The following is a 14327-nucleotide window of genomic DNA, read 5'->3' as shown; positions in this document are numbered from 1 at the left end:
ACGGCAAGAGTTTAATCTACCAGTTAGCTGCGCTGGTAGCTAAGCGAATGAGGTTGTTGTGATTGGTCGTAGTGTTATCCAATTGCATACAGTGAGATTTTCAAATGCATGCTTGGTGCCGCCCCTCGAGTTGGGCCATTTTCATTACTCATTGCCAGACCCTTAATCTTTCGGATTTAGGTCTGGATTTCCAGGCTACTGTAATATTATAATTACTGAAAAAACAATTCTCATAATTAAGTTTCTAGTGCATAAGTTTCTCTAAATAAATGGTTTAAATCTGTTGTGTTTAGGTGTACGGTAGGAACTACTACCGCCCTGACCAGTATGTCTCCAAGAGCGTGATGGAGAAACGTGCCTTGCCTCACATTCAGGGGGAACTGCTACGACTTCACACCAAAAACGCTCAGATGCTCACCGACGAATCCGAGCTTGAGTTCCTCAAGGTAGCAAAATAGCCAAATTTGATAATGAAAATTCCAATTGAGTGGTGCTGCCATTAGTATCATATGAAGCACAGTTACCACTCTATGTCACTTCAGGTGTGTCAGCAGTTGCCTGAATACGGCGTGTTGTTCCACCGTGTGATGCGTGAGAAAAAGCCTTTAGAAGGAGAGATCCTCATCGGGGTTTGTGCCAAAGGAGCCATGGTCTACGAGGTTAAAGATGGCTGCCGATCCACCAGTCAGACTTTCTACTGGAGGGAGACAACAACGATCTCCTCTAATGTGAGCCCAATGATGATGATTTAATGTATCTTACCATTTGAAATTTCAATAAAAATGTGGTTGGTAGGGACATTTGTTTGCCCTAAAAATCTTTCCTTCATGTTCCTGCAGAGGTGTAAATTTGTATTAGAAAGCCGGGGCAACAAGAAGAAGTACACCTTCATCACAGAGAGCTCGAAGATAGCCAAATATCTGTGCAACCTCTGTTCAGCCCAACACAAGTTTAACAATGAGATGAACTCTCGCCAGCTCAGCCACAACCTGGTCTCAGGTCAGTTACTGCACCACTTTTAAAAGCAGGCTAAAAATCCTGCTTTTTACTAAAGTCTATGAATAACTTTGTTTGTTGTTGTACTATGTTATGTTTCGGTTGGTGTGTGTTTGCGTGCGTGCGTTCTATATGTTTTTTTTAAATATATTTTACTCTGTATAACTGCAAGTTTTTATGTCGCTTTTGTACAAAGCACATTGTGTTACATTGATTTGTATGAAATGTGCTATAGAAATAAAGTTTGATTGATGACAATTGCCAAAGAGAGCTTTTTGATTAGTAGAACTCGTTAAGTATTGTTGCCTTTTTCTGGGGAACTCAGAAGACATTAAAATGATATAACTGAAACCCAGTCTTGTGGACTGCTCCATATTTTTTTGCGTTTACCTCCAGAGGAGAACAGTATGCATTATGCGGCAGTGTGTCGCGCTCAGAGCAGCCGGCTAAAGTCCTCCTGTTCAGAGACGCCGCAGGATGACAGCGGTCTGAACACGCCTCGGGATGAGTCCCTGAATAAGCTGTGTGATGACGTCACGGCCAGGATCGAGGCCCGCATTAAACAGCAGCGCCTCAATGAGCAGAGGTACCTAGTCATCTAGCAGCTCATGCTAATTTCAGTTATTCTTCTGCTTGTTCCAAACTACTGCAGCAGCAGAAAAAGCACATCCTGTTCTCAGAGGACAGCATTCTGTAATCACTCTATCACTATTATTACATTGGTTTTCTGTGTTTCTTCTGCAGTACCTGCTCCATCAGTCAGCGCAGCAGCACTGGTATGCGTTCCCCAGCCAGCTCCCAGAAGAGCGGATCTGAAGCACCCTCTGGCTCCCCAGCAGCCAGAGGTATGTTAAGTATACTACTCATTTTTTTTTCTACCTGATGAGTCTATAAAGAAGCAACATCATTAACAAATTCTCTGCAACTCCTTCCATTGCCTAAAGAGCTGAGGAATGAGGGGAACTGGACTTTGGTTTAAAATGTAGAGAAGAGTTCCCGGTAACACTTTATTTGAAGGGGTGTTCATAAGACTGACATGAAACTGTCATAATATGTCATGACACCTGTCCTGAACATGAAGGAATCTTTATGACTGAATGTCATTAAGTGTCATTCAGTATATTATGACACTTTTAATGCAAAGTTGACTTTGTTTGAGACGTCTGTGTTATGACAACTTGACGTTAACCAAGACATCATTATGTTATTACTTATAAATATGTCATAGCAGGCTAAATTTACAGAAACTATTTAGCTTAATGTGTTAACATTACATTACCATAAGTGGTTGCTTTTTACATTGGCTGTCATGAGGCCATTATAATTGTTTCATGAATATTTTCCTTGAGCTCAAGTAAATTAAAACCATATGGACTTGTCATAAAAATTTCATAAAGTTTAATTACACAGTCAAATGCTTTCATTCAGTAATGGCGTCATGAATATTTTCCTTGACCTATTCCATGTAGTCCGATTAGGCGATTATGCTAACCATTGCAAATTATGCTAATTGTCCAGTATATGCGAGTTATATTAAATGTTATAACGCCAGATTGATAACAGGGAATACAGTACCGGGGTGATTTACAGAGTGATGAACAGATAGCTTTACTTGTTGTTCAAGTAACCGCTAACTGCTTCTAACTGTAATTAGCTGCCGTTAGCTAGTCAGCTCGGATAGCCTTTTAGCTTTCCTATTAGCTAACTCAGCCTCAGGGGTGCATGGAGCCAAACCCAACAAGAAAACCACCTCGGTACTGTATTCCCTGTCGTCAAACTGGCCTCTGTTGGTCTGTCCAGCCCAGTTTCATGGCAGTTCGTGAAATGTTTATGTAATTGAATGTATTGATTCGTGAACAGGACACGATTATGTTGTTTTTTACGTGTGGTGATTACGAATTTTAATGTAATGTATTTAAATGGGAAGCATATTTCGTGATCACAACACGACAACGGTAGGGAGTAATATGAAAAGCAGAAAATCCGCGTATGGAGGTTGGTCGGGGTGGTGGATGGGTCAAACAACACAGGACTTTCACCCCGGAGACCAGGGATCGCGTCCGGCGTGTTGCAGTTCCTTTCTGCGTTATTCTCTTCCTAACCACAACCGTCCCGTTGTTGTCGGCGTGTCCTGCATGTTACAGTTCCTTTCCCAGTTTTTTTGTTGCGTGCCACATAGACCGCGGATTGTGTCCCTGCGCCTGGGGATCGCGTCCCCGCATGGCGGTCTGTACTGTTGTTGTCGCCGGCGTGTGGCGTTTCATTTCCCCATTGTGGCGCTTAATTTCCCCGTTGTTGCGTCCCCCAGAGCAGCCCAGTGTCGTGGCAGTTCGTGAAATGGTAACGTTTGAAAAGCGTAACCTGTACAAGAAATAAATGAGAAAATCGTGACCTGTAGACGAATCAATAAATAAAAATAACGTGACTATTTACGAACTGGCGTGAGACCGGGTTGGTCTGTCTCATCACAGCCAATGTCAAAACCAACCACTAATGACAGTTTAATGTGATGTTAACACATAAAGCTTATTAGTTTCTCAAAGTTTGATAATTGGGCCCACTACGACATATTTATAACAGGTTTATGTTGTCTTGCTTAATGACAAGTTGTCATAACACAGACATCTTAAACAATTTCAATTATGCATTTAAAGTGTCAAAATGTACCGAATGACACTTAATGACAGCATAAAGAATCCTTCATGTTCATGACAAGTGTCTGTCTTATGAACACAGCTTCCAGTTGCCAACTGCTGAACATTTTGTGGCCATCAAATTTCTTCACATATGTGATTTTGTTTCATGAATAATTCAATTCTTGCAGTAGTTGTGAGATGATGCACTTTGGAAATGCCACTGCTATACCACATGAATGATGGATGATTGATGAACGCATCATTTTACAATGAAGTTACATTTTTAATTGTTGATCTGTTATTTACTTTGTGTCTTCCAGAAACCCCAAGAAAACTAGGGTCATCGTCAGAGAGAGAAGTCATATGTGTTACTTTAAAGAAAGACCCAAAGCTTGGCCTTGGTAAGCAAATCACACTTTAAAGCAACACCAAAGCACTTTTCCTCTTCGATCCCCCTACAGTTTGGAAGCAGAATTGTTCACTACCGCTGTCATTCGAACTACAGATCCGCTACCCGATCTGGCAAACTTGCATAGTGCGGTTATAGCCGATAGAGGGCCGCAAAGTGAATACAGAAGTGCCGTTCACCCTGTTACGAGTTGATGAACCACTGAAACGATTTTGGAAACATTATTTTAAGGTACAAAAGAATTTTTGGTGTCGCTTTAATACACAGCATTTACATAGAGACACCAAGAGGAATCGTTACGATTTTGATTTAACTGTATAGACGTGCACTAGTCTACCACTAAGGCATGCTTAGGATGCTTTATAACACATAGCTGTTACTAATGTGATCCTTTTAATGTTGTAGTGCACATTTATGCTACTGTATTGGTTTAAATTTGAGTGCACGTGGTTTTCATGGGGTTATCACAGCACTCACAGCAAAATACATGAACAGAGCTCGTAGGGATAACTGTTTTAGATCACGTAAGCACTCTGACAGTACTTATGTAAAGTGGTGAATGAGTCAGAATCTATTCTTGACACATCTGTGGTTTGTATTCACACAGGTGTAATGATAGTCGGAGAGGACGCCATAGGCCATTATGACTTGGGCATCTTTGTTGCTTCCATTGTGCCTGGTGGACCCGCTGATAAGGACGGACGCATCCGACCAGGTAGAGAATCATTTGGACATTTTTTTACTATCCTTAGCAACACTGTGTACAAGGTATCACTGAATTTTCACTTTGCTTTCCCATTTAGAAATCAAATTTATACCAACACCGCAACTAATTCCTTTGAGTTTGAGTGCTTCTAATCATTTTGCAAGTTTCAGTGTCATTTATACTTATACTTAAATAGTGGATATGGCCACAACTAACGATTATTTTCATTGTCGATTATTTTCTCGATTAATCGATTAGTTGTTTGGTCTATAAAATGTCAGAAAATGGTGAAACATGTCGATCAGTTTTTTTTCCAAAGCCCAAGATGACGTCCTCAAATGTCTTTTTTTTTGTCCAAAACTCAAAAATATTCAGTTTACTGTCATAGAGGAGTGAAGAAACTAGAACATATTCACATTTCAGAAGCTACAATCAGAGAATCTTTCTTCTTTCTTGTTTTTATCATAACAAATTCATCTTTGCAAACTCCTCATTTATGTCCAACTATTTGTTTTTTCTTTTAAATCCATCCAGCATCACCAGACGTTTAAAAAAAAAAATGGATGCAGAGAATGTGTAGTAAAGTGCAAAGGAGGAAAGAGAGAGTTTATGGGATGGTGTCAGTGGGGTTTAATCAAAGGCCAGGTTACACGTAGGTTTAGAGGTAGAGGGGAGGGTCTTCAAACTCCACTGTTACCGGACACCGGCACTATTTCACTGTGACCTTTGCCCGCAGGTGGTCGACTGATCTCTCTGAACCACGTCAGCATGGAGGGCGTCACCTTTAGCGAGGCAGCAGAGGTCATGCAGAGCAGCCCTGAGGAGGTGCAGCTCATTGTCTCGCAGCCAAAAGGTGATCTGTGTGTGTGTGTGTGTGTGTGTGTGTGTGTGTGTGTGTGTATGTAATAACACTGTGGCTGTAACCCTTGCCCTTCTTTGTATTCGGCCTATTCTACTGATGCACCTGTTCTAAATTACTAACGTGTAAAAAATTAGATTTCCTTTCTCTTCTTTGTGCTGCTTAGTGCCTTTTCTGTGTTTGTTTGTTTTTTGCATGGGTGCATTGGGTTGCCCTTTGTTATATGCAATTTTATGTTGAACATTTTAGTGTGGTTTTATATCATCATCCCACTCATTTGTCTTTGTACAAAATGTGAGTTTTTGTTGACTCATCTTGCTTTTAAGGGTGTAAACAAATTCCATCCTCCACCTCATCATACAGTATAAAGCTTCATATCCCTCTGATGCTAAACACATTATATTTCAAGTGGTAGGAAAGTGTTCTCTCCGGCTGTGTCTCAGTCCGCATACTTCCGTCAGTACACTGCTAATGTGCACTGACCACTTACTGCCGTAGTGCCCACTTTCGATGGATAGTAGTGTCCCAAAATGAACACTTATGTTAAAACACTTACTGAAAATGACGAGCGGGATGAACGTGACGAACGCAACACATGTGAACGCTATTTTCCAGCCGCTTTCCTGTATGCAAAGGCCGGCTCGGCTCGCCGCCTCTCAAAATCTGACGAAAATCTTGTAATCTGACCTTTGTCGATCTAAAATGAAGACAGAGTCAGCAATGCATGGCCTATTTCTCGCTTAAAATGTTTTCAGAAACACGTTTCGGTGAACTATTTTCATAAAATACAAGATCGTATTCCGTCCGAGCTGCCATGACAGTCGGTTTGAAATTCTTGAGCAGCCAGACACACGTAACGCGTTCGTCCAATCAGCTGCCGGTCAAGGGCTCCCTTCGGCTTTGTAGTCAAGATGGCGCCTGTTTAGTGCGAGTAGGGTCCAAGGGGGTAAGCTTCTGTCAACAACCCATAGATCCTATGGCGCCATTTTGATGCTAACAAGCACTCACCCGCCGTTAGCATTCCATTGACTGCCATTCATTTTGACGTCACTTTGACAGTGAATAACTTTACATCTGAAGCGTTTAAAGACTTTATTTGTCCATTGTTCATTTCTAAAGAAACACGACAATGTATAAAAGGCTCCATTACCTTGTACCTCACGTTATGGCTCCGTAGCAGACGTTTTTATAAAAATAGGCTAACGATTGTGTCATAACCACGCGACTTACTGTCGCATAGTAGAGGAATTACCGTATAGTACAGGAGAAGCTCGCAGGCAGTTTCGACTTACATTAGCTGTTTAAGTTTAATTACTAATGTTAACTAGCATTTTAGTTAGCAATAATTAGCCTGTGCCTATGTTATCTCCTTACATATACCTACGCTCTCAATCTCTGCAAAATTGGGAATGATTGAGATTTCTCTTGGCACAGCTACCAAAAGACTTCCAACTTTCAGACAGGTTGCTCACATCACATTTACGTCGTCTCTCTCAGTTGGAGGCTGCGCAGTAACGCTCAGCGCTCACCGGAAAAGTGCTTCTAATATCCTTCACTGATCTCCGTCCAGAGTCATCCGGGTACTTTCAGTGCACTGACATTTTGCGTTATCTACACTATATACTTAAAACTAAGTGTTTGAAGTGTGCAAGTAGCCTCCATCTGTCTTTACATTTTAAATGCTAAAACAGTATATATAGTAACATAATAACATAATATAACAATGGTTTCAATTCAGATTCTGATAAATATAAATACGTATTCTTGCCAAGAAGATTTTTTTCACTCTTGTGTTTGTATATTAAATATGAAGCTACCAGCCAGCAGCCGTTAGCTTAGCTTAGCTTAGCATGAAGACTGGAATAAGTGAAAACAGGTAACCTTGCTCTGTCCAAATGTAACAACTACACCTACCAGCACCTTGAAATTTTAATAAGTTAAATGTTATATGTTTTTTTTTTTATTCGCACAAAAAATTGGGTGTAACAACTACCACTTTATCTTGTGTTCAGTCTTTGTGCTAAGCTAACCTAACTGGCTACTGGCTCTAGCTTCTTAAGGTGCCAGTATACTCCATCAGACCAAATTGTTCCCCTTATGTTCCTGAGTTATGGCAGAGCATTATGATGTCACAGTGAAGCTGACCTTTTGGTTAAAAAATGCCATCACTTCATCATTTTATCCGCTTAGAAATGTGTGTGAAATGTTGTCATAATTACCGTAAGGCATAAAAACTGGCTTGTCTTACTGTGTGTCAACATTTTCAAAATGTTCTACCTCAGTATTTTCAGGTAAAGCATTAACTGACTTTGTTTGTTTTTTTATCCACAGTGGGCCTCAGTCCCAACAGCGTGTTGGGAAATTACGAGTCCCAGACCACGCTGATGACGGTCAGCTCAGATGAGATTGTTTCGGTCATGATGACGCCAAAGACCAGCAACAGGCTTCACGTCCCCCGAGAAGTCCGAGTCCTCGGTTCACAGGTAGAATCACGGTGATGGTTTAGTTGTTTTTGTGGCAGTATCTTAATTTATAACAATTGAAAGGGTCATTAAGTAAACTATAACCTTTAAGACCCCACATAGACAGCCAGAATTAATGTTAGCAATAAAAACAGCATACTTTACTTCCTACATTAAGTCTTTTTTCTTTTTATTTATCTAGTGATGGTGATTTTGTACTTGTGACTGTTAATATCTGTGTGAATGCATGGATCAGTGGGTAGGTGTGTATGCAGTCAGACATACAGAGAGACAGGACTGAAGTGAGCGTTGTTTCTGTCTGTGTTGGTTTCAGGACAGCTGCCCTGTGTCTCCCCCTGTAAACTGTGTGAAGCAGAAGGAGATTACTGTGGAGCTCAGAAAGATATCAGGAAGCCTGGGAATGAGCATCTCTGTGAGTTCATGAAATATTTTGTAGAAGATGTAGTCATGAATGATACTTCGGCCTGAAATGTTGCATTACATCATTTAAAATGACATTAACAATTAACAATGTGTGAAATGGTGTGAAATGTGTGAAAATGGTGCCAAAAAGAAGGCAGAAAAATTTTTTGTAGAATTTTGTCAGTTGAATCGGATTTGACTGTTCAATACTTATATTTGACTCTTTTTTTGATAACGTTATTTATCATTTTCACAAATAATACAAAATTGTCCATTGCATCAACAGTGCAGCAGATACAGCAAATAAAAAGAAAAGTTTAGTTAAAGGTGCAGTAGGTAAGACTTATAAAACTAACTTTCTGTCATATTTGCTGAAACTGACCCTATGTTCCAGTAGAACTACATGAAGCAGGTCATTTAAAAAAAAAAAATCCGGCTCCTCTGGTACCACCTACAGCCTGTAGTGCGATTTGCAAAAATCCACAGCTTCCTGTTCAGATGCACCAATCAGGGCCAGGGGGGGTGTCTAACTGCGTGTCAATCACTGCTCATGCACACGCATTCATTCTCCCTTGTGGGGGGAGGGGCTTAGGAGACTGTTTCGGGCTTTAGCAGAAAGGGGGGAGGGACTGAGAAGTTGTTGATGTTCAAACTTTTTGGCTAAGTCCTGGATCTATACAATCCTACCTACAGCACCTTTAACAAAGGGCACTGAGAATGAAAGTACTTCTTATTAAAGTACACAAGACGGATTAGGGTACATGCAAAAAGCAATGGAAATAAGACAGATAAACAGGTTTTTCTTTTAAAAAGGGGGAACAAGGGAAGAAAATCTACCTTACAAAAGATAAGTCCAGACTTTGTCAAGCTTGTACAGTCCAACAGGAGGGTCTACGCCCTTTTACCATGATAGAGATCTCTTTATTCTGTCCATATAAGATAGAAATGGTTGCCATAGGAGACAGAACTTGTCAGCCGAGACTCTGATAGTGTACTTTACTTTTTTTCTAGTTGGAGAAATTGGAAAATATCTCTGCTCCAGTGAATATGGGATGGTGGAGATACTTGCTTCCAGTCTACCAAGATTAGGCGTCTGGCTACTAAGGAAGCAAAACATATTTTACTTTTTATTCCTTATTTCATATAGACTACCAAGGGACATTTTGGTAACACTTTACTTGAAGGTATCTACATAAGAGTGACATGACACTGTCATGAACACATGACACTGTCATGACACATGAACCCTAACCCTAACTAACTTGTCATGACAAAAACCGAATGACACTTACTAAAAGAAGCGTTATGTCATAAACGTTTATGACTTGTTTATAATATTTATGACACGTTCCTGACAGTGTCATGTCACTCTTATGTAGATACCTTCAAATAAAGTGTAACCGACGTTAATCTTTTGGCGAGTTGTTTAGGGTGACAGCGACGTTCACGTAATATAGTAAACAAGCTAACTTCGCCCTCCAAGCTAATGCGTGCTAACAAGGTTAACGACCGATCAGAAATTTTTTTTGACGACACTAGATACACAACTAAAGCAAGAAACTATACCGTATTAAGTTGCTGTGAGCCAGTGTTGTAGTCGAGTCACCAACTGTCGAGTCCGGGTCAAGTCTCTAGTCCCCAGTGTTCGAGTCCAAGTCCGAGTCACCAAAGAGGAGTCTGAGTTGAGTCCGAGTCGAGTCACCGTGACCTGAGTTCGAGCCTGAGTCGAGTCAAGAGTCCATAGAATAACGACTCGAGTTGGACTCGAGTCTGAGGCCAGCTACTTCTGGGGACCAAAATATGCATCCAAAAACATTTGGTTTGGTGTTTACAATGTAAGAGTAAGTAGTAAGCAGTGATGGAAGAAGTATTCAGATCCTTTACTTCAGTAAAAGTACTAATACCACACTGTAAAAAAAACCTCTGTTACAAGTAAAAATATGTAAGTATCATCAGGAAAATGTACTTAAAGGTGCACTATGAGTTCCTGCATGATGTGACTACTGTTGACGTTCCAAGTAAATAACAAACAAAACAGAGCAAGCTCGCCCCTCCCCCCATGTTTCCGTTACTGTCATGACTAACCATAGACAGTATATAAGAATGGACCAACAGAGCCCGTTGCTCTGGACGGAGACCAGTGAAGGATATTAGAAGCACTTTTCTGGTGAGAGCTGAGCGTTACTGCGCAGCCTCCAACTGAGAGAGATGATGTAAATGTGCCGTGAGCAACCTGTCTGAAAGTTGTAAGTCTTCTGGTAGCTGTGCCAAGAGAAATCTCAATCATTCCCAATTTTGCAGAGATTGAGAGCGTAGGTATATGTAAGGAGATAACATAGGCACAGGCTAATTATTGCTAACTAAAATGCTAGTTAACATTAGTAATTAAACTTAAACAGCTAATGTAAGTCAAAACTGCCTGCAAGCTTCTCCTGTACTATATGGTAATTCCTCTACTATGCGACAGTAAGTCGCTTGGTTATGACACAATCGTTAACCTATTTTTATAAAAGCGTCGCCTACGGAGCCATAACGTGAGGTAAAAGGTAATGGAGCCTTTTATACATTGTCGTGTTTCTTTAGAAATGAACAATGGACAAATAAAGTCTTTAAACGCTTCAGATGTAAAGTTATTCGCTGTCAAAGTGACGTCAAAATGAATGGCAGTCAATGGAATGCTAACGGCGGGTGAGTGCTTGTTAGCATCAAAATGGCGCCATAGGATCTACGGGTTGTTGACAGAAGCTTACCCCCTTGGACCCTACTCGCACTAAACAGGCGCCATCTTGACTACAAAGCCGAAGGGAGCCCTTGACCGGCAGCTGATTGGACGAACGCGTTACGTGTGTCTGGCTGCTCGAGAATTTCAAACCGACTGTCATGGCGGCTCGGACGGAATACGATCTTGTATTTTATGAAAATAGTCTCCTCTACTATGAGACAGTAAGTCGCGTGGTTATGGCACAATCGTTAGCCTATTGTTACAAAAACGTCTGCTACGGAGCCATAACGTGAGGTACAAGGTAATGGAACCTTTTATACATTGTCGTCTTTCTTTAGAAATAAACAATGGACAAAAAAAGTCTTCAAACGCCTTAGATGTAAAGTTATTCGCTGTCAAAGTGACGTCAAAATGAATGGCAGTCAATGGAATGCTAACGGAAGGTGATCATTTGGTAGCATCAAAATGACGCCATAGGAGGTTCGCGTTCTGAAGCGAAGCTTACCCCTTTGTGACTAACTGACTAACTGTCACTAACTCCAGCCCCTCCCCCAACCATCTTGTCAATGATTGGCTGGAATGTGGTTTGTTGTATTTTGGTGCACAGCCTGTGCCCCTAGTGTTGGTTTGACGTTTACGACCCCTGTGTTGTCTCCCGAGACCGGGCTTTTTCACAGTGTATTCAGGGGGCAGGCAGCTAGCGGATCAAGGAGAGATGCCTACGATTTGAGACAAAAATGAAATTGCGCTGAAACCATGCAGGAACTCATAGTGCACCTTTAATGTATTAAAAGTAAAAGCACTCAAAGCAGAAACAATCCTCACATTTTAGAAACTGGAAACGATCAAGACGGTTCTGTGTTTAATTGGCTAATCATTTCATCTGGACTCGTAGGTCTATACATTGTTGGGTAGTTTAATTTATTTTTGTGTTATTTATGTGTTTTGTGTGTAAAAATGCTTAACATGTAAAGTAACTAGTAACCAAAGAAGACCAAAAAGACTCAAGTAAAGTACAAGTAGCTCCAATTTGTACTTATGTACAATACTTGAGTAAATGTGCTTAGTTACATTCCACCACTGGCAGTAAGAAAGTTGAATTAGAAACATTGAAAGGAATGAACAGTTAGGGTAATTAGTACAGCAACTCATCTCCAGCAGTAGGTCACAAAATCTGCTCTACACAATCTGATCTGACAAGATTATAGAGGGGACAGTGGTCAGCCCATGTTACGTCACACTGACGGAGCTGCTACAAATAGTGAAAGCATTTCGTTGCACACTGTTTTCCCGCCTACATCAGAATATCAGATATATTCAGAATAGGGCTGAACGATTTTGGGGAAAAAAAAAAAAAATCAAATGGCGATTTTTCTGCCAGATATTACAATTACGATTTGATTTGTGATTAAAAAAAATTTTTTTTAGCAAAAGTTCAGTATCCACTATGTAACAGATAAAACTGTCATGGAGCATAATAACATGAGACACCATCAAAACTGCTCAATATTCTTATGCAAGGATGAGAACATATACAGTATATCTTGTACAATCACTGGTATCATGGTGCAGCACAAACAACTTAATCCTCAACACAAAGAAAACAAAAGAAATCATAATTGACTTTAGGAAACGTAAAAACAAAAGCCACAACAGGCTTGTGATACATGGAGAGGAGGTGGAACAGGTCCCAAGCTTCAGATACCTAGGTGTGCATCTAGCGGAGGATCTGACATAGGAACTCCTCGCAAATTTTTACCGGTGCACAATAGAGAGTGTGCTGGCATTTTGACACCCTACCCTCAGGCAGGCTTAGGTTCATGACAATGAACCACATGAGAAATAGCTTTTTTCCCAGGGCCATAAATGAGCTGCTGAAAGGCTAAGCTAAGCTGGACTTGAATCATACTGTGTTAATAATGCACTGGTTTTCTCATTTTAGTTTTAATACTTTTTTTTACTCCATATTTATCTATGTATTGTTGCTGACACTGTCACTTTTTTATCTTTCTATCTTTATGCTGCTAAGTGATTTCTAATTTCATTGTGTAGTGATATGCAATGACAATAAACAATCTACAGTGCCTTGCGAAAGTATTCGGCCCCCTTTTGCCACATTTCAGGCTTCAAACATAAAGATATAAAAATGTAATTTTTTGTGAAGAATCAACAAGTGGGACACAATCATGAAGTGGAACGAAATTTATTGGATATTTCAAACTTTTTTAACAAATAAAAAACTGAAAAATTGGGCGTGCAAAATTATTCGGCCCCCTTAAGTTAATACTTTGTAGCGCCACCTTTTGCTGCGATTACAGCTGTAAGTCGCTTGGGGTATATCTCTCTGTTTGCACATCGAGAGACTGAAACTTTTGCCCATTCCTCCTTGCAAAACAGCTCGAGCTCAGTGAGGTTGGATGGAGAGCGTTTGTGAACAGCAGTTTTCAGTTCTTTCCACAGATTCTCGATTGGATTCAGGTCTGGACTTTGACATTCTAACACCTGGATATGTTTATTTGTGAACCATTCCATTGTAGATTTTGCTTTATGTTTTGGATTATTGTCTTGTTGGAAGACAAATCTCTGTCCCAGTCTCAGGTCTTTTGCAGACTCCATCAGGTTTTCTTCCAGAATGGTCCTGTATTTGGCTCCATCCATCTTCCCATCAATTTTAACCATCTTCCCTGTCCCTGCTGAAGAAAAGCAGGCCCAAACCATGATGCTGCCACCACCATGTTTGACAGTGGGGATGGTGTGTTCAGGGTGATGAGCTGTGTTGCTTTTACGCCAAACATAACGTTTTGCATTGTTGCCAAAAAGTTTGATTTTGGTTTCATCTGACCAGAGCACCTTCCTCCACGTTTGGTGTGTCTCCCAGGTGGCTTGTGGCAAACTTTAAACGACACTTTTTATGGATATCTTTAAAAAATGGCTTTCTTCTTGCCACTCTTCCATAAAGGCCAGATTTGTGCAGTATACGACTGATTGTTGTCCTATGGACAGAGTCTCCCACCTCAGCTGTAGATCTCTGCAGTTCATCCAGAGTGATCATGGGCCTCTTGGCTGCATCTCTGATCAGTCTTCTCCTTGTATGAGCTGAAAGTTTAGAGGGAC

The 14327-nt window shown here is 40.6% G+C and overlaps 1 protein-coding gene and 1 long non-coding RNA gene across 4 annotated transcripts in view; one reads left to right on the top strand and one right to left on the bottom strand.

The window, feature by feature from the left end:
* The window catches only part of frmpd2 (FERM and PDZ domain containing 2), a 44909-nt gene that overhangs the window by 11828 nt on the left and 18754 nt on the right, over nucleotides 1–14327 (top strand). For all 3 annotated transcript variants that reach the window (XM_031297893.2, XM_031297892.2, XM_035997225.1), the window contains 10 exons: nucleotides 294–446; nucleotides 543–728; nucleotides 840–999; nucleotides 1393–1582; nucleotides 1741–1841; nucleotides 3953–4033; nucleotides 4649–4756; nucleotides 5484–5600; nucleotides 7938–8089; nucleotides 8403–8501. In XM_031297893.2, the coding sequence (XP_031153753.1) occupies nucleotides 294–446; nucleotides 543–728; nucleotides 840–999; nucleotides 1393–1582; nucleotides 1741–1841; nucleotides 3953–4033; nucleotides 4649–4756; nucleotides 5484–5600; nucleotides 7938–8089; nucleotides 8403–8501 (1347 nt within the window). The remainder of the gene's footprint in view (nucleotides 1–293; nucleotides 447–542; nucleotides 729–839; nucleotides 1000–1392; nucleotides 1583–1740; nucleotides 1842–3952; nucleotides 4034–4648; nucleotides 4757–5483; nucleotides 5601–7937; nucleotides 8090–8402; nucleotides 8502–14327) is intronic.
* The window catches only part of LOC118494219, a 9694-nt gene continuing 482 nt past the window's right edge, over nucleotides 5116–14327 (bottom strand). The window contains exons 2-3 of the long non-coding RNA XR_004896302.1: nucleotides 13212–13219; nucleotides 5116–5192 (exon numbers count right to left, since the gene is read on the bottom strand). This is a non-coding gene — a long non-coding RNA (uncharacterized LOC118494219). The remainder of the gene's footprint in view (nucleotides 5193–13211; nucleotides 13220–14327) is intronic.

Source organism: Sander lucioperca, chromosome 22 (genome assembly GCF_008315115.2).
Source record: "Sander lucioperca isolate FBNREF2018 chromosome 22, SLUC_FBN_1.2, whole genome shotgun sequence".
Lineage (NCBI taxonomy): Eukaryota > Metazoa > Chordata > Actinopteri > Perciformes > Percidae > Sander > Sander lucioperca.
The sequence above is the reverse complement of the archived record's forward strand: the minus strand, read 5'-3'. Positions and strand labels throughout refer to the sequence as shown.